This window comes from Oncorhynchus nerka, linkage group LG4 (genome assembly GCF_034236695.1).
Source record: "Oncorhynchus nerka isolate Pitt River linkage group LG4, Oner_Uvic_2.0, whole genome shotgun sequence".
Taxonomy (NCBI): Eukaryota; Metazoa; Chordata; class Actinopteri; order Salmoniformes; family Salmonidae; genus Oncorhynchus; species Oncorhynchus nerka.
The window spans coordinates 82,063,750-82,084,378 of NC_088399.1; the positions used below are offsets into that span (position 1 = coordinate 82,063,750).

The 20,629-nt window shown below is 45.0% G+C and overlaps 1 protein-coding gene across 2 annotated transcripts in view; it reads left to right on the top strand.

Annotated features, from left to right (window-relative positions):
* The window catches only part of igf2bp3 (insulin-like growth factor 2 mRNA binding protein 3), a 35,762-nt gene extending 16,001 nt beyond the window's left edge, over positions 1-19,761 (top strand). Inside the window, exons 8-17 of one of the 2 annotated variants that reach the window (XM_029658733.2) lie at positions 10,322-10,444; positions 12,276-12,411; positions 12,578-12,709; positions 12,954-13,022; positions 14,539-14,658; positions 14,772-14,810; positions 15,032-15,106; positions 15,401-15,532; positions 15,708-15,821; positions 16,555-19,761. In XM_029658733.2, coding sequence (XP_029514593.1) covers positions 10,322-10,444; positions 12,276-12,411; positions 12,578-12,709; positions 12,954-13,022; positions 14,539-14,658; positions 14,772-14,810; positions 15,032-15,106; positions 15,401-15,532; positions 15,708-15,821; positions 16,555-16,665 — 1,051 coding nt within the window. In that variant the 3' untranslated portion in view covers positions 16,666-19,761. The remainder of the gene's footprint in view (positions 1-10,321; positions 10,445-12,275; positions 12,412-12,577; positions 12,710-12,953; positions 13,023-14,538; positions 14,659-14,771; positions 14,811-15,031; positions 15,107-15,400; positions 15,533-15,707; positions 15,822-16,554) is intronic. The other variant, XM_029658735.2, reaches the window with a different exon arrangement.
* The last annotated feature ends 868 nt before the right edge of the window (positions 19,762-20,629 follow it).

Genomic DNA, 20,629 nt, shown 5'->3' on the forward strand with positions numbered 1-20,629 from the left:
ACTCTACCACACGACTGGACAAGTATCAAGATGATACAAAACCAGAGCCTTCTGAGCTTTTTGAAGTGTGGTGTCAAAAAAGCAGAGCATGTCTTTATTATGGACAGACCTCTCCCCATCTTTACAACCATTGAATCTGCGTGTTTTGACAATGACCGTTTACAATATAAGGTAACGCCAAGTCATTTAGTCTCCTCAACTTGTTCAACAGCCACACCATTCATTACCAGATTCAGCTGAGGTCTAGAACTTAAATTATGATTTGTACCAAATCCAATGTCTTAGTTTTAGAGATGTTCAGGACCAGTTTATTACTGGCCACCCATTCCAAAACTGACCAGCTCTTGTGGTTGCTGATGCGTATATGGTTGAAGCACACATGGCCAGTAGCAGGTCAATGGTGAAAAGAGTTGAGGTCCGAGAGAGCTGCCCGGCGGTAATGTTGCGGAATATTCTAATCAATATTATAAAATCTAACAGTACAGCTCCCACAATCTTCATATCAATTTCTTTCAACCAATCAGTCATTTGTCAGTGCAGTACATGTTGAGTTCCCTTCTTTATAGGCATGCTGAAAGTCTGTTCATTTGTTTCCAGAGAAATAGCATTGCGAACTCAGCAAAAAAAAGAAATGTATTTCTATGAACATAAGAGTCAACATCTGAGACATGAACTGAACAAGTTCCACAGACATGTGACTAATATAAATGGAACAATGTGTCCCTGAACAAAGGGGGGGTCAAAATCAAAAGTCAGTCAGTATCTGGTTTGGCCACCAGCTGCATTAAGTACTACAATGCATCTCCTCATGGACTGTACCAGATTTACCAGTTCTTGCTGTAGATGTTATCCCACTCTACCACCAAGGAACCTGCAAGTTCCCGGACATTTCTGGGGAGAATGGCCCTAGCCCTCGCCCGCCGATCCAACAGGTCCCAGACGTGCTCAATGGGATTGAGATCCGGGCTCTTCGCTGGTCATGGCAGAACACTGACATTCCTGTCTTGCAGGAAATCACGCACAGAACTAGCAATATGGCTGGTTACATTGTCATGCTGACGGGTCATGTCAGGATGAGCCTGCAGGAAGGGTACCACATGAGGGAGGAGGATGTCTTCCCTGTAACGCACAGCGTTGAGATTGCCTGCAATGACAACAAGCTCAGTGCGATGATGCTGTGACACACCGCCCCAGACCATGACCATCACCCTCCAAATCGATCCTGCTCCAGAGTTCAGGCCTCGGTGTAACTCATTCCTTCGATAATAAACTCAAATCTGACCATCACCCCTGGTGAGACAAACCCGCAACTCGTCGGTGAAGAGCACATTTTGCCAGTCCTGTCTGGTCCAGAGACTGGGTTTGTGCCCATAGGCGATGTTGTTGCCAGTGATGTCTGGTGAGGACCTGCCTTACAACAGGCCTACAAGCCCTCCGTCCAGCCTCTCTCAGCCTATTGCGGACAGTCTGAGCACTGATGGAGGTATTGTACGTTTCTGGTGTAACTTGGGCAGTTGTTGCCATCCTGTACCTGTCCCGCAGGTGTGATGTTTGGATGTACCAATCCTGTGCAGTTGTTACACGTGGTCTGCCACTGCGAGGACGATCAGCTGTCCGTCCTGTCTCCCTGTAGTGCTGTTTTAGGTGTCTCACAGGACGGACATCGCAATTTATTTCCCTGGCCATATCTGCAGTCATGCCTCCTTGCAGCATGCCTAAGCCACATTCACGCAGATGAGCAGAGACCCTGGGCATCTTTATTTTGGTGTTTTTCAGTCAGTAGAAAGGCCTCTCTTAGTGTAGTAAGTTTTCATAACTGTGACCTTAATTGCCTACCGTCTGTAAGCTGTTAGTGTCTTAATGACTGTTCCACAGGTGCATGTTCATTGTTTATGGTTAATTGAACAAGCATGGGAAACGGTGTTTAAACCTTACAACGAAGCTCTGAAGTTATTTTGATTTTCACAAATTCTTTGGAAGATGGGGTCCTGAAAAGGGGACGTTTCTTTTTTTGCCGAGTTTATTTGGTCCAAACATTTGTTTTCTAACAGTTTGCTAAGAGCTGGCAGGAAGCTTCATAGGTCTGCTGTTAGAACAAGTAAAAGCCGCTTTACCACTCTAGGATAACTGGATTTACTTTGGCTTCCCTCCAGGCCTGAGGACAAAGACTTTCCTCTAGGCTCAGATTAAAGATATGACCGGAGTGGCTATAGTCAGTTACCATTCTCAGTAGCTTTCTGTCTCAGTTGTCAATGCCAGGAGGTTTGTTATTATTGATAATTTTTCCAACTCTCCCACACTAACTTTACAAAATTCAAACTTTCAATGATTTTCTTTCATTCTTTTTTTTAATGCATGAATACGATGGCTCACTGTTCGTTGGCATTTCCTGCCTACATTTGCCCACTTTGCCAATTAAGTAATCATTAAAATAATAGGCAACATCATGGTTTTGTAATGAATAAGCCATCTGTTTAATTTAAAGTAGGCAAGTTTTTTTCCATTATCATTGATCTTGGCTTCATAATATTTTCTTATTTTTGTTTTGTTAGTTACATATCTCGATATGCAGCCAGACTTATTAGCCACTCCTTTTGCCCCTTCTCAACCATAGTTTTTCAATTCCTAGTCAATCCATGGAGCCTTATTGAGCTCTGGTGCGTCCTGTTTCCATTGATCATCCCTGATGTTTCTACAACTTGGAGTCCCCCTGTGGTAAATTCAATTGATTGGACATTATTTGGAAAGACGCACACCTGTCTATAATGTCCCACTGTTGCCTGTGTACATCAGAGCAAAAACCAAGCCATGATGTCGAAGGAATTGTTGGTTGAGCTCCGATACAGGATTGTGTCAAAGCACAGATCTGAGAAAGGGTACCAAAAAATGTCTGCAGCTTTGAATGTCCCCAAGAACATAGTGGCCTTCATCATTCTTAAATGGATCACTCCACCAATCAGGCCCTTATGGTAGTGTGGCCAGACGGAAGCCTCTTCAGTAAAAGGCACATGACAGCCTTCTAGGAGTTTGCCAAAAGGAACCTTTAGAGTCTCGCTGGTCTGATGAAACCAAGATTGAAGTCGTTGCCCTGAATGCCAAGCGTCACATCTGGAGGAAACCTGGCACCATCCCTACGGTGAAACGTGGTGGTGGCAGCATCCTGCTGTGGGGATGTTTTTCCAGTGGCAGGGACTGAGGCTTGTCAGGGCCGAGGGAAAGATGAACAGTGCAAAGTATAGAGAGCCTTGATGAAAATCTGCTCCAGAGCTCTCAGGACCTCAGACTGGGGGATAAGTTCACCTTCCAACAGGAAAGGACCCTAAGCACACAGCCATGACAATGCAGGAGTGGCTTCGGGACAAGTCTCAATGTCCTTGAGTGGCCCAGCCAGAGCCCGGACTTGAACCCAATCGAACATCTCTGGAGAGACCTGAAAATAGCTCTGCAGCAACGCTCACATCCAACCCTACAGAGCATGAGGCTCTGCAGAGAAGAATGGGAGAAACTCCCCAAATACAGGTGTGCCAAGAAGACTGTAATCGCTGCCAAAGGTGCTTCAATAATGTACTGAGTAAAGGGTCTGAATACTTATGTAAATGCAACCAGAGGGAAAATAACTCCCTTGGCCTCCATTTGGCAAATCTGACCATAATTCTATAAGCTAATAAGGGTCCTGGGACTACACACCTCCCTCTGCAACTGGATCCTGGACTTCCTGATGGGCCGCCCCCAGGTGGTAAGAGTAGGTAACACATCCGCCACACTGATCCTCAACGGGCCTCTCCGGGGTGCACGCTCAGCCCCCTCCTGTACTTCCTCTTCACTCATGACTGCACGACTACAACACCATTAAATGTGCAGTTGAGACAGCAGTGGCAGGCCTGCTCACCGACAACAACCTCTCCCTCAACATGATCAAGACTAAGGAGATGATTGGGGACTACAGGAAAAAGAGGACAGAGCACGCCCCCATTCTCATCGACTGGGCTGCAGTGGAGTAGGTTGAGAGCTTCAAGTTCCTTGGTGTCCACATCACCAACAAACGTGGTCCAAACACACCAAGACAGTGGTGAAGCGGGCATGACAGAACGTATTCCCCCTCAGGAGACTGAAGATTTGGCATGGGTCCTGAGATCCTTAAAAGGTTCTACAGCTGCAACATCGAGAGCATACTGATTGGTTGCATCACTGCCTGGTATGGCAACTGCTCGGCCTCTGACAACAAGGCACTACAGAGGGTAGTGCGTACGGCCCAGTACATCACTGGGGCCAAGCTTCCTGCCATCCAGGACCTCTATACCAGGCGGTATCAGGAAGGCCCTGAAAATTGCTAGACTCCAGCTATCCTAGTTATGGACTGTTTTCTCTGCTACCACACGGCAAGCGGTCCCGAAGTGCCAAGTCTAGGTCCCAAAGAGGCTTCTAAACAGCTTCTACCCCCAAGCCAGAAGACTCAAGAACATCTAGTCAAATTGCTACCCAGACTATTCACACCACTGCCACTCTCTGCTGTCATCTATGCATAGTCCCTTTAATTAACTCTACGTACATGTACATACTACCTCGACTAACCAGTGCCCCCGCGCACATTGACTCTTTACCGGCACCCCCCCCTGTATGTTATTTTTTTACTGCTTCTCTTTAATTATTTGTTACTTATCTTATTCTTGTCTGTATTTTTTGAAACTGCACTGTCGGTTAGGGGCTCGTAAGTAAGCATTTCACTGTTGTATTTGGTGCATGTGACTAATAAAATTTGTTTTGAATGTGGCTTTTTATTTTTTTTTATTATAAACACCTGTTTTTAGCTTTTTCATTGTGTGTAGATTGAGGGGATTTAGAATAATTAATTAGTCAATTAGATTAAGGCTATAATCTAACAAAATGTGGAGAAAGTCAAAGGTTCTGACTACTTTCCCCACTATGTCAAAAATATCAAATTCCAGTTGATGCTTCAAAACCTACTTCATAAAGAGTTTTAAAAAAAAAAATCAGGCATTCTTGGTAGATAGAATAGATGGATGCAGTTCAATGCATGATTAATATGCAATACCAGTGAAACGTTTAAACAACTACTCATTCAAGGCTTTGTCTTTATTTTTTTAACTAATTACTACATTGTAGAATAATAGTGAAGACATCAAAACTATGAAATAATACACATTGATTCACGTAGTACCCCAAAAAGTGTTAAATTAAAATATAGTTTATATTTGAGATTCTTCAAAGAAGCCACCGTTTGTCCCAATGACAGCTGTGCACACTCTTGACATTCTCTTAACCAGCTTCACCTGGAATGCTTTTCCAACATTCTTGAAGGAGTTCACACACATGCTGAGCACTTGTTGGCTGATTTTCCTTCACTGCAGTCCAAACCATCTCAATTGGGTTGAGGTCGGGTGAACTGATGCAGCACTCAATCACTCTCCTCCTTGGTCGAATAGCCCTTACAGCCTGGAGGTCTGCTGGGTCATTGTCCTGTTTAAAAGCAAATGATGATCCCAGTAAGCACAAACCAGATAGGATGGCGTATCGCTGCAGAATGCTGTGGTAGCCATGCTGGTTAAGTGTGCCTTGAATATTTTTTCCGATTGGACTGTGTTAACAGCAAAGCACCATCACACCACCACCTCCATGCTTCACCGAGGGAACCACACATGCAGAGATGATCCTTTCACCTACTCTGCATCTCACAAAGACACAGCGGTTGGAAAATCTCATTTGGACTCAGACCAAAGGACTGATTTCCACCGGTCTAATGTCCATTGCGTGTTACTTGGCCCAAGCATGTCTCTTCTTATTGGTGTCCTTTAGTAGTGGTTTCATTGCAGCAATTTGACCATGTAGACCTGATTCATAGAGTTGAACTCTGAAGCATTTTTTGGGGGCTTGTAACTCTAATGAACTTATCCTCTGCAGCAGAGGTAACTCTGGGTCTTCCTTTCCTGTGGCAGTCCTCCGGAGAACCAGTTTCATCATAGTGCTTGATGGTTTTTGCGACTTGAAACAACTTTAAAAGATCTTGAAGTTTTCCACATTGACTGACCATGTCTTCAAGTAATCAAATCAATGTTTGTCATGTGTGCCGAATACAACAGTGAAATGCTTACTTACAGGCTCTAACCAATAGTGCAAAAAAGGTATTAGGTGAACAATGGGTAAGTAAAGAAATAAAAACAGTGAAAAACAATAGCGAGGCTACAGACACTGGTTAGTCAGTCTGGCTGAGGTAGTATAACCATATCTACATATACAAAGTGACTGCATATATTATGAACAGAGAGGGGGTGGCGGGACACAATGCAGATAGCCTGGACACTGGTTGGTTGGGCCAATTGAGGTGCAAATAGTCCGGGTAGCCATTGAATGACCTGTTCAGGAGTCTTATGGCTTGGGGGTAAAAAGCATTTTGTCCTAGACTTGGTACAGCTTGCAATGCTGTAGTATAGTGAACAGTCTGACTGGGGTGGCTGGGGTCTTTGACCATTTTTAGGGCCTTCCTCTGACACCGCCTGGGGTAGAGGTTCTGGATGGCAGGCAGCTTGGCCCCAGTGATGTACTGGGCCTTATGCACTACCCTCTGTAGTGCCTTGCGGTCAGAGGCCGAGCAATTGCCGTACCAGGCAGTGCTGGAACCAGTTGCAGTTTTAGATCCTTTTAGGTTCCTGAGGGGGAATCGGCTGTGTCGTGCCCTCTTCACGACTGTCTTGGTGTGTTTGGTCCATTCTAGTTTGATGTGGACACCAAGGAACTTGAAGCTCTCAAACTGCTCTACTACAGCCCCGTCGACGAGAATGGGGGCGTGCTCGGCCCTTTTCCTGTAGTTCACAATCATCTCCTTAGCCTTGGTTACGTTGAGGGAGATGTTTTTCTGGCACAACCCAGCCAAGGCTCTGACCACCTCCCTATAGGCTGTCTCGTCGTTGTCGGGTGATCGGGTCTACCACTGTTGTGTCGTCTGCAAACTTAATGATGGTGTTGGAGTTGTGCCTGGCCATGCAGTCGTGGGTGAACAGGGAGTAGAGTGGAGGGGACTGAGCACGCACCCCTGGGGGGGCTCCAGTGTTGAGGATCAGTGTGGCAGATGTGTTGCTACCTACCCTCACCACCTGGGGGTGGCCCGTCAGGAAGTCCAGGATCCAGTTGCAGAGGGAGGTGTTTCGTCCCAGGGTCCTTAGCTTAGTGATTAGCTTTGAAGGTACTATGGTGTTGAATGCTGAGCTGTAGTCAATGAATAGCATTCTCGCATAGGTGTTCCTTTTGTCCAGGTGGGAAAGGGCAGTGTGGAGTGCAATAGCGATTGCATGATCTGTTTGGGCGGTATGCAAATTGGAAGTGGGTCTAGGGTGTGAGCCATTACCAGCCTTTCAAAGCACTTCATGGCTACTGACGTGAGTGCTACCGGTCTGTAGTCATTTAGGCAGGTTGCCTTTGTTCTTGGGCACAGGGACTATGGTGGTCTGCTTGAAACATGTTAGTATTACAGACTTAATCAGGGATATGTTGAAAATGTCAGTGAAGACACCTGCCAGTTTGTCAGCACATGCCCGGAGCACACGTCCTAGTAATCCGTCTGGCCCCACAGCCTTGTGTGTGTTGACATGTTTAAAGGTCTTACGTCGACTACGGAGAGCGTGATCACACAGTTGTCCGCAACAGCTGATGCTCTCATGCATGCCTCAGTTTTGCTTACCTCAAAGTGAGCATAGAAGTGATTTAACTCGTCCGGTAGGCTCGTGTCACTGGGCAGCTCGCGGCTGTGCTTCCCTTTGTAGTCTGTAATTGTTTACAAGCCCTGCCACATAAGACGAGCGTTGCAGACGGTGTAGTATCTTAGCCCTGTATTGACACTTTACCTGTTTGATGGTTCGTCGCAGGGCATAGCGGGATTTCTTGTAAGCTTCCGGGTTAGAGTCCCGCACCTTGAAAGCGGCAGCTCTACCCTTTAGCTCAGTGTGAATGTTGCCTGTAATTCATGGCTTCTGGTTGGGGTGTGTATGTACAGTCACTGTGGGGATGACGTCCTCGATGCACTTATTGATAAAGCCAGTGACTGATGTGGTGTATTCCTCAATGCCATCGGAAGAATCCCGGAACATATTCCAGTCTGTGCTAGCAAAACAGTCCTGTAGCTTAGAATCTGCTTCATCTGACCACTTTTTTTTATAGACCGAGTCACTCTGTGAAATGTTGTTTGTCTTTGCTTATTTGAGCTGTTCTTGCCATAATATGGATTTAGCCATAATATGGATTTAGCCCCATCTGGTAAAGGACCATTTTCTGTATACCACCCCTACCTTGTCACAACACTGCTGATTGGCTCAAGCACATTAAAATGGAAAGAAATTCCTTAACTGAACATTTAATATGGCACACCTGTTAATTGAAATGCATTCCAGGTGACTACCTCATGAAGCTGGCTGAGAGAATTCCAAGAGTTCAATCTTGTCATCCAAGGCAAAGAGTGGCTACTTTGAAGATTCTAACCGACTCTTCTGCCGGACCAAATGTTAAAACGTGTTGTAGGCTAAATGTCCATGACGAGGTTCTGTGCCAAAGGGTCACTACTGTAGCCTGCAGAAAATGCAGCCAGAACAGTTTCATATTGGTTGCCGACACTTTGAAAGGATTCACATGAGAGTTTAAATTACTACTAAAGGACAATACAACACATAAGCAAGTATAAATTAGTCAACAGTTGAGTCATAAACTTTATGAAATTACAGCCTGATTCGCTCTCATCGGCAACTTCAATTGCGCTGCTTTCGTGTGTCCGGTTTCTAGCATGCAGCGGAGGTAAGGTGTACAGATACGTGCCACAGTCCTTGCTAGGCTATTCAAATGTTGCTGCCTGGCTTCAGGTTTTATAGCTTGAAGATGAATAAGCAAAGAACTAGACCTGCAACAAAACACCGCAAAGGAGAAACATGTTACATATTACAGCCGCATTTGTGCAGTAGGCTGGCTACTACAGTAGGCTGGCTACTACAGTAGGCTGGCTACTCAACTACAAGATATTGAGTGCACCATACAGCAATTTTGCATTCATTATTTATTTAGCAAGCTAAAAAATAGGTAGTGGGGGTGTGACCAACTTTTCCCCCTCATTGTTTTTCGGTGGCTACAGGAAGGGATGCAGGTGTCAATTGGGTTGCTAGTAAGACATCTGAATCACTGCTATCTACAGTAGCTATGCTGACCCTGAACGACTTATCCACAGTTAGCAGTGGTCAATCAAATGTATTCGCGTCGATCAAGTGGGAGAGCGGGCAAGTTCCCATTCAGTTGTCAAACCGTGGGACAATTTGCATGTATTGCCAGGGAAGCTGCAGTAGGACGGGGAAGGTTAATGCCAGGACTACGTTTTTGACTACAAGGTCCAAGCTGCTTGATAAGGACTCCATGAGAGTGCTAGCTACTGCCTTCATTCTATGCCATTTTGACTACGTAAGTACTTCCTGGTTTGGGGGTTTATCTAAGCTGAAGCTTCAAATACAGCTGCTTTCAGGAACTCAACTGGCTGCCTGTTGAGGCCAGGGTGTCCCAGATTAGACTGGGTTTGGTTTACAGAATTATTTATGGTTCCACGCCCAAATATCTGATTACTTCCCCATGTTAGGGATGCACACAATCACAGCACCAGATCAGGTGTTGCTGATATGTGCTTCTAGGGAAAGGTACTTTCTTGTGTACTGGAACCTCAGAGTGGAATGAGTTGGCTCTGTCTATAAATGTCCTCTTTAGGCAGCTTTAAACATAAAAACACCTGTTCTGAGGGAGAGCGACTACTTTTTCATTGTTTGATCAATAGGACTGTGAAGTTCCCAAATGTAAGAGGACTCGTGATATCTTTAAAAAAATCTATTTTGTGTTTTTTGGCAAATGTGTTCTAATCTAAAGTCACGCTGTTGCTACTGCCTGTAAACACACAGTCCAGTTTAAAGCGAAGGATGGCAGGCCCGTGTGGCAAAAGCTTATTTGCATATAGGCCTACTGTGGATTGGCTGTGGCCTACCAGTCTACCGGTCCTGGACAAGACGGATGGTTTTATTTACTGCAGTGTCTATTCATTGTCTAACCGCTGCTTTCCCTCTATATTGCTATGGAATTTTCACAAATGCCTTGCTCTGTAATTCCCAAACATTCTATGAATTTATGAAAATGTGAAAATGACGATTTGCTCACTTGTCAGAATGTTAACCAAGTATATGATCAGATTTGATTAAGATTTCATGTTGCTAAAACGTCAGTTCCACTTGTATTCTTCAACTTGAACAATTGACTCCTGTGGTCTTTCTCTCGCTCTCCTCTCTATCAACAGTACTGAGGAGATTCCACTGAAGATTCTGGCTCACAACAACTTTGTGGGCCGACTGATCGGGAAGGAAGGACGTAACCTAAAAAAAATTGAAGTGGACACAGAGACCAAGATCACCATCTCCCCGTAAGATGACCACACGTCCCAGAATCAGAATTTCTCATTTATCGGACCACTGAAATAATAATGGCGGGTTTAGCGTGTAAATCTTGGTGCGGCAAACTCAACCAATTTTGGTTGTTGATGCATGCAAGCGAATCCACAACACTAAACAATGCACTAATTGTACAATAACATGACAAACGGTGCCCACAAACTGTTAGGGCCTACATAAAGCTGTCCCAGCAGCAGAGCTTTCCTTTCAGCACCATGGAGGGAATCCTTAACATCACTACACTTGGGTATCAGTGGAGCCTTGTCTGGCAGCAAAGCAGTCCATTCAGCCTCATTTACTGCCTTTACAAAAATATATATATATATAACCATAGCTGATATGGCAGACTTGCTTAAATGATTATGGTGTCTGCTGACTCCTTGTGGAGTTATGTAACGCCATAAAACTGCATTCTCCTTTAATACCGAATGCTGACATGAGTTGACTTTTGAACCATACACAAACATTACATTTGTGTTCAGTAAATTAGGATTATTCTTATCATTAACACTTAGCTTTTAAGTAGGCTATAAGCAAGTGCAAGCAAACGAGCTGCAATGAGGGAGATCTTCCTTCAGCACTTTCAAAATGGACACAGGCAGAAATTCAGGTGTTCGTTCAGATAAGGCCTCCATCTTGCTGAATGTAACTTTACCTAGCTTACTGTTTTAAGTATTTTATTAGGCCTATGTGGTCAAAAGGACAATACAATCACAAGGATTCACTTTTATAGACAGCGCATTGTACAAAACAAAACCCTCGCAATATCAACTGGAATTACATGGGTCTATTACTGAACTCACTGGCAAACATGGTTACAGACCCAACAACATTATAGTATTCCCCCCTCGTTTAGAAAAGCACGAGCTTTTTATAATACACAAAGAAATGTATAATTCCAACATTGACAAATAAATGAGATACTAATGAGACCTATATAACAATTGTGTTCGATGACCGTTCAAAAAAGGGAAGCAAAATAGTGATTGCTTTGTGATGCTGGCAGTTAGCTGCTGATTCCTTCCAAACCATTCATTGTTGAATTTGTGATTTCTGACTTGCTGTGTAATGTTTATGGCCAATGAGCACCGATTTGATCATTTCTCTTCATATGACAAGGATTCATGATGACTGCTTGGCTAGCTAAGATTTTGAAAGTATGATGTTGACCTGATCGGTCTAATCAAAGCTATGGTAGACGACATGATTTGATGTAATCTTATCTGTGACCAATGGCCTTGAGCCTTTTTGGATAGCCACTTCTAATGTAAGTCTAGGGCTGCACCCAAGGGGGCTTGAACTGCCTAGATTCTGTAGATTCTGCGGCGACGTAGTATCCCCATGAGTGACACAACACTGAGCAAATTACAGAGCAACGAGGGAACATGACCAAATCCTATGCACTGTATTTTCGGCGGCTGCCCCTCCCACAGAAAGCATTAAGCTAGGCATTTTGGAGCTGCCTTAAGAGACCATGATTGTATGCAGATTTATTAATTCAATGATCTTTTATTTTTTTACATTGTTTGCAAACTGACACTGACCTACCTGCCCTGAATGACAGGTCGCCATTGTACACCCTTACCTGATGCACACAAGCCATTGTCATCACGTTATCAAAATGACTGGATGCCACACGCGTACATTTTAGTCTTGTCAAATTCACCTCTAAAATAATCCCACTAACACACAAGTTACAAAATCCTCATGTCTCTAAGGTATAACGAACACAAGGTCAGTCTCCCATCACAATACACACATCCACTAGAGATCAAGGTGGTAATGGCTGTCCTTCTCCTTCAGTCTCCAAGACCTGACCCTGTACAACCCTGAGAGGACCATCACAGTGAAGGGTTCTATCGAGGCCTGCTCCCGTGCCGAGGAGGAAGTCATGAAGAAGGTCAGGGAGTCGTATGAGAACGACGTGGCCGCTATGAATGTAGGTCCTTGTTCTCACGCTGGGCACGGCACGCTGTGCTTTTAAATGTATTCGAGCGGTTTCCCTGTGATCGGTTTTTGTTCTAGTTCCTTTTGTCTGGTAGTAAATCTCTCTTCCTCTGTCCATCTCTCTCTCTCTCTTCCTCTGTCTCTCTGTCTATCCCCAGCTCCAGTCTAACCTGATTCCAGGACTCAACCTGAATGCTTTGGGTTTGTTCCCTGGTGGTGCTCCAGGTATGGGCCCCTCCATGGGACACAACGTCCCACCTCCCGGTGCCCAGGGTGGCTATTCATTCGGGGTGAGTGTCTGGACCTTTCCCCACCCCGCCTACCTCCCTGGGTCTACTCCACAGGGCCTCTTGGTGACGCTTAAAGATGGCCCCCTCCTTACTGGAACTTTCTGCAAGAAGAAACCTAAAACAGACCAACCTCTGACTGAAGCCATTTTGGATCTTTCAGTGACCCTGTCTGTGTTCCTCTCTCCTTAGTGCAGCCATTTGGGGGCACGACAGTGACTTGGTTTCGTGTTATTCTCTCCTATAGAGCAGCTCCTTCGGGGGTGAAGGGCCATTTTGGGCGTCTGTGCTGTCGGGGAGCAGCCAGCCCGTCTCTGTAAGTCTCCCTTCCCACAGTGCTTTGCACGGCTTCTGGCTGCTCGCTGCCGGATAGGGTAACGAGGTAGGGCTCGCAGTAACATTTGACCTCTAGGGAGGGCACAACACGTTTAAGTTCATTACTCTGAAACCTGCTGGGAAGGGGGGCCCCAGTGTCTGCTGGGTTTAGTTGGGCCCTCAAGTCTTCAGCTGACAAAAGAGCTGTTATTCAACACCTTTGCGTGTTTAGAAGGTTACAAATGGGCGCAAATGTTTTCAAGCGGACACCTGTCTATTGAACAGTTTAATCTGGAACTGCCTCTTGAAAAAGTTTGTTCCCATCTGGAGGCTTCTGAATGTGACCCATGATTTGGATGACTGAAGTGTAATGATTTGATGACATCCTCTAAAACCAGCAGTCCCAGCAGCTCTGTCCCACATGTCTCCTTATTCCCTATATAGTGCACTACTTTCAACCAGAGCCATGTGTGCACTAAATGTATCATTAATACCTCCTGCCCCCTCATCTGAAAGATCTCACCCACTTTTCTCTAACACCAGCCATGTGAAGTGAGCAGACAGTTTGCTACAGCTTCTCTTCAATACAGTCTGTTCTACAGTGTCTTTTTGGAAGCGCTGAGGAGTGATTGAGCAGAGCCAAGCATTCACTCACTTCCATCTGAAAGGGATTATCAGTGGTACATCCATATACTGTGTGGATTAGTTAGATGTGCTCAGTTGCTGCAGAGAAATGGAGAACCCTCTGGGAATGCTGTGTTTACCTGAACTAGGCACTGGATGCTACAGATTTGGGCATCTGTCTAGAGTCGGGGTGGTTCTCTTATGCCCGGGGTGCGTCCCAATAATCTGTCATTCCTCCTGAAATGTGCACTCGATCACTACTTCCCACAAATTTAAAAGTATTGAATTGGTATTGTCATGGGCAGGAGGGAATTTCCATATCAGTCTTTTTCTTTCTAATTCATAACAGGAAGTGAACAAGTTCTCACTTGGTGAGAAAGGAGAGATAATTGGGACACACTCCATTGGAAGTTGCGATTTGTTTAGTTGTGTTCAACCTCTTCATTACTGTATGTTCAGTTCTTTCATGGTTATGCAGTGCTATTGTGACTCTCTATGCTACTGACGGGATTTGAATTGGCTTAGATTTGACTGGTAAATATGAGGTACAACTTTGTTAATAAAGCACTTAGGAAACTTCCCATCAGTTCTGCTTCTAGTCTCCCTGTCTGTGTCCCAAATGGCTCTCCAATCCCTGTGTAGTGCACTACTTTTGACCAGGGCTTATAGGGCTATAGTCAAAAGTAGTGCACTAAATAAGGAATAGGGTTCCATTTGGGGTGCGAGCCACTGTGAGATCCTTCTTCCTGTGCCGCTGCATCTGTTGCTTGGTCACTATCTGGGCTGCTATCGCGGTTTGCCAGGTCTGATTGTGGTATCCCTGCGGTCAGAACTGCTCTGTTGTGGTCTGACTGGGATCTCATTACTGTCGTGTGGCCTCTACTGTTCCACAGGGCCAGCCGGAGTCGGAGACGGTCCATCTGTTCATCCCGGCGCTGGCGGTCGGAGCGATCATCGGAAAACAGGGTCAACACATCAAGCAGCTGTCGCGCTACGCCGGAGCCTCCATCAAGGTGAGGGACTTAACTCAAAGGAGGGTTTGAGCTGCATCTCAATAACTTAAAGTAGCTTCTCGTCTTATTTGTTCTCCTTCACCCCCCCCCCCCCCCCACCCCCTCCATTTCAGATCAGTGCAGATGAAGTCAGTGTCGTAGATGCAAACCAGGTATTTTATTTTTGTTTCAAACATTCAGATGAGTTTGTCTTGTTGCTTATACCATCAATCATCTCAGAAGTGCAAATTGGGTTCAGATTGGGATTGGGTGGCGCCTCCTTCAGGCTGTTGTGATGCGTCCTTGATGGGGTGAAGTGAAGCAGTGGGCAGTAATTAGAGCAAGTAAAATGTGTGTGCAAATGTGTTAACACGTGTCATTTTCCTCCCGTCAGGGAGCCCCTCCAGAAGGTATGGACACCAAGCAGAGGATGGTGATCATTGCTGGACCACCAGAGGCCCAGTTCAAGGTAGGAGCCCTCAGGACTGTGCTCTCCAGCCATGCTATTTCTGTCCAATGCCCACCGCACCAGAGAAAAGTGTTGTCCTTTTTCCCAAAAACACAGTAGTCTATACAATTGGAAATTTAGCTAGCTGGCAAATTCTGGTACAGTTGCAGAAATGTTGATTGATGTCCATCCCTGTCAAGTAAATAACCTCAAATAAAGCATATATTTACAGTTCGATAAAGATGCTTCTGCAGCTTCAATCAAGGGTTGTGTAATTTCCTCTGACTCCAGTGTGTGATGTTTGCCCTGTTCCAGGCTCAGGGTCGTATCTTTGGGAAGCTAAAGGAGGAGAACTTCTTTGGGCCGAAGGAGGAGGTGAAGCTGGAGGCTCACATCAAGGTGCCCTCTTTCGCTGCTGGACGTGTCATCGGCAAGGGAGGCAAAACGGTACGCAGAGGCCGGTCTGTGTGTGTGATCAATTTGCTATTGCAAAATGTATAAGTTCTGCTGCAGAATAATTGAAAACACCACTTATTACTTTAGCCATAATATAAAATACTTATTTGTTAATTTCTCGCTCACTCTGTTTCTCGCTTTCCTTCCATCTCTCCCTCCCCCTCAGGTGAATGAGTTGCAGAACTTGACCAGTGCTGAGGTGGTGGTCCCCAGAGACCAGACACCTGACGAGAACGACCAGGTCATTGTCAAAATCACTGGACACTTCTATGCAAGCCAGGTATGTTACACTAATCAAACTTTAAAGTGCAACTCACTTTACAGTAAAACAATAACAAAGTAAGTACATCAAAAACAAACACGAGGAAATTAAATAACGGAGCTTAAAACGAATTAAAATGTATGTCTGGAATAATTTCACTACAGTACTAATACTGTTGCCCAATTCCATATCTACCCCTCTGCACTTCATGTGGTTCTGAAGGGATCAGATGGGAGGAGCTATGATTACGGGATGTTCCTCCCCCTCTGCCACTGGGCAAGGCGGTGTCTTCTATCTGACGGAGAGAGAATGAGTCCATATTCATCCCAGTCAGCTCTGATTAGTGAGCCAAAAGGCTGGTTCATGCTATAGGCACAGTATGAATGAAGCTGAGTGTAAGGTCGTGGACTGTAGGGTGAATGGGGGTGTAAAATGTATACAATGTCTGCTTTCTATGTAAGGATTGTCCACCATACTGCTTCACTTCTTTGTAGCATTAATCAATGGCTGCATCTGAAGGGGCACCCTATTCCTTATATAGGGCACTACTTTTGACCAGTACCCTGTGTATTTATAAGTAATAGGGTGCCATTCTGTAATAAAGGGAATGGGGTGCTATTACAGTTGCAGCCGTTGTTAACCTTGCTGCTTGATGAATTCTTAATTCTACTCATCACCTTAGACTCAATGGATGTGTGCATGTCATTGTCAGATGACATGTCCTGACCTCTGCCCTCTTACCCCTCCCCAGCTGGCCCAGAGGAAGATCCAGGAGATCTTGTCCCAGGTGAGACGGCAACAGCAGCCCAAACCCTCACCCCGCGGGGAGGGAACACCCCCTTCCCGCCCATCCCGGAAGTAGAGGGGGGCGTCCAGGTGGCCCAGGGGGGCCAGTGACGGAACCGCCCCCGAAGACAGACCAGAGCAGAGACCAGAGGGGAAACACAGGCAGGGACAAGGCGCTCATCTCAGGGGATAAGGGTCATGGGTACCCAACTGTTCACCCCCACTCTCGACGACCTCCTCGACCTTACACACCCACCCCCACTCTCGACGACCCCCTCGACCTTACACACCCACCCCCACTCTCGACGACCCCCTCGACCTTACACACCCACTCTCGACGACCCCCTCGACCTTACACACCCACTCTCGACGACCTCCTCGACCGACACCACAGCGTGGATAGGAGACCTTACACCCCCCCAACCCATCGCCACACCTGTCTGCATCTCTGTGAGAATGTACTTGAGGGTTCCAACGTTGTCACTCACCCTCACCTCGGTCCTGATTGGTTCCTTATTTGTTTTAATGTTGTTTTTTTGGTACACTAGAAAACACAAAGAAGAAATAATAATGAACTCCCTCCTGTCACCTCCCTGGTGTGGTAACACACTCAACCACCTCACATGTTGATGACGGCTGTTAATTTTGTTTTTACCTTTTTATTTTAACTTTTTTTTTTTTTGCCCTGGATGAAGTTTGTTTAGTTGGTTGAAACTTTCTCTCCTGAGTTTTCTTTGGAAAGAAAAATGCATTGCTCTGAGTCCTTGTAGGATGGAGAAAGGTTAGGGGGAGGGGTTTAGATGGAGGGGCGGGGCTCGGGGTAATACTCTGTTTGATTGGACAGGGACCCCGGTGGTGGTCTAACAGGGCACCCCTGTCCTGCTATTGATAGTGGCATTTTATAAATTCGGATGCATTTTATAGATATATAAAATATATTTAGAGGCGAGGATAACACTGTCATTAACACTTAAGGGACGTGTTGAATGGTGTTGGCCAGGAAAACCAATTTAATATGCATTGTACTGAACTACCTCAGGATCTCTAGTACCTCAAGAAGATGAAGAGAAAAAGAAAATAATTATATATATGAAAAAAAATGTTCCTTTCTTTTTTATTTTGCTTTGTGGTATTTTGTATACTTTATAAAGCTAATAGTTATTGAACATTTTTATTTTTTTAAGAAAATTTAAAATTTGGTCAGCTGCCAACTGACCTTGCCTTCAACTCTAGCGCTCTCCGGCGGCGGCGGCAACGTGTACAATGTGTCTGTCGACGATGGCCCTGTTCATAAAGTCTCTGTACATAGAGCCCAGGGCAGAGTTGGCACCAAACTGTTGGCTGCTGACGGGAGTATCGAGAGAAGAAATTGCCTCAGTTTTCCTGAGGTGTATCCACCATCTAATGAAAACTACAAACAACAAATATATTAGAGTAATGCTGAATAATGCCAACCGTACATATTGCAGCAATGCCGTTTAGTTTTGGGATTCTGACATTCTTATTGTTGACGGTACGTTACATTTTTCACACAATGATTTTTCCTTTTGCCTTCCTGGAAGTGCAATGGGTAGCACACAAATGGAGGGGCCTGAACACTGAGTTCTCTCTCGCTCTGTAGCCGCCATAGAAATGGACATGTTAGAGCAGCACTGTCTGTTCTGTTGTATTTCTTTTACCTGCTTAGGCCTTACCTGCTTTATTACATCATCCTAGTCTCAAATGGCACCCCATTTCCCTTATAGTGCTCCAAGTTGTATACTACATGGGGAAGTAGGGTGCCATTTGGAAGTCATCCCAGGTTTGTGACAGGCTGAAGTGCAGTCCACAGCCTGACTAGGGTTTTTTCATAGAGGAAGCTTGGCCATGTGCGGTGGCCCCAGTAGCCGCAGTTGGTCTACGTTAGTGTCATTCACTGCATGGTGAAAGTAAGGGGAGTCACACTGATGGATGCTTATTTTGCTATAGAAGCTACGTTAACTAAATGTTGAGTTTTGTTTAACCAGCAGCTGTAATCTTGATTTGAAGTGAGTTTCAATTGTTATTCATCACAAAAATCCAAGATGCACACAAGAAAATGTACTAAATTTACCTTGATTGGGATGGGAATGATAAGAAAAAAAAATAGTTTAAAAAAAACGATAACAAAATACCCAAGTTTTTTTTTATTTCATGCAGAATGTAAATATGTTTTGATTGTGGTAAAAGTGCTTGTGTGTATCCATGCTTCCACAGTAGAACGCTGTCTACCTCAGCTGAGGGGGGTTTGTGGTGGCATGCGCCCTCACCCCGCCTAGCGCCCACGTGCTCGCTGCGATACCTCGGTCCCCCCAGGAACACTTCTCTGCATGGACTCGTGCGTGCTCACGCGGTTCAACCTCGCGCTGATGTCCACGAGGGGCATAAGTGACAATTATTATTCCCCCTCCCTTTCTCCACCTGTTTTTTTTATCTACCTCTTTAGATACATTTGAATTAGAGGCAAACTTCTATTTGTTAGATTTAGGGTTATTCTCCCACTGTCCCCTTTCTGATTTCCAAGATATTAATGAAAATAAATAAATCATGTACTCTTTAGAATTTGAACGAATAATGGAAAAGTTATCAGATGTTTCCTTTGCCAGTGTTTATATATAGATATATATATATATATACACACACACACTCTTCTAGCTTAATTGATTGTAAATCCTCAAGATTTTGCTTTTCTTTCTGCTTTTCTTTTTGATGGTGTGGCTTCCATGTATTGAACTTTCTTGCCTGGGTTTTTCGTGAAAAAAAAGGTCAAATTCACCGGTTTGAAGTTTTTGGATTCAATGACTGGACAATAAGTAACAAACAAATGTTTAAAAAAAAGACCTGCCTTTCGTTTCTGGTTTGAGACTAAAAATAAATACTAAGCCAGTCTTCTTTCTTACCTTTTTATGTCTTTACGGATGCTACATTGGCCTGCTGATTTGATAACGATTTGTTCGGTTAGCATTTCCTGGATGTGTAATGTGGAAAATCATGTTTGTGTGGGAAAGAGGGACTGGGTTTGGGAGTCAGTTTTTGGAAGTGTTCTGGTTTAAGCATGATGCCCCCCTCCCTGCGACCATGCTTCTGCCCCTTCACCCCCCTCACAGCTCAACTTGTCAAATGCCTCTGAATAAATCAAAAAAATGAAATTGGCTCCCACGTCTTGCACTCGTCTTTTTTTCCCCTTGTGGTTTTTCAATCTACTGTAAGATGCCATAAAATGTAACTTAACATTTTGTTGAAGGGGAAGTTCAGGATTCTACAACGCAGTGACTTCCAACATGGCACCTTCATAGGATGCCACCTTTTCAACAAGTCAGTTCTTCACACTTCTGCCGTGCTCGAGCTGACCCGGTCAGCTGTAAGTGCTGTTATTGTAAAGTGGAAACCTCTAGGAGTAACAACGGCTCAGCTGCGAAGTGGTAGTCCACACAAGCTCCCATAATTCTGTCGTTCTGTTGCAACACTCACTACAGCGTTCCGAACTGGCTCTCGAAGCAACATCAGCACAATAATTGTTCTTCGGGAGCTTCATGAAATGGGTTTTCATGGCCTAGCAGCCGCAAGTTTAAGATCCCCATGCGCAATGCAAAGCATAGACTGAAGGGGTGTAAAGCTCGCCGCCATTGGACTCTGAAGCAGTAGAAAAGCTTTCTCTGGAGTGATGAATCACATTTCACTGTCTCTCAGGATGACGGACGAATCTGGGTTTGGTGGATGCCAGGAGTAAGCAGCATGACAACGCCCCTGTGAACAAAGCGAGGTTCATACAAAAAAATGGTTGAGTTCGGAGTGGAAGAACTTGACTAGTCTGCACAGAGCCCTGACTTCAATCCAATCGAATACCTTTGGGATGAATTGGAATGCTGACTGAGCCAGGCCTAATCGCCCAACATCAGTCATCGACCTCACTAATGCGCTTGTGGATGTGTAGCTCCTCCCCCCACCCTAAAAGTGTAAGTAGCGAAAAGGGTGCCATTAGGGAAGCAATCTCTGTCTCTTGTACATCAGCTGGTCCTTCC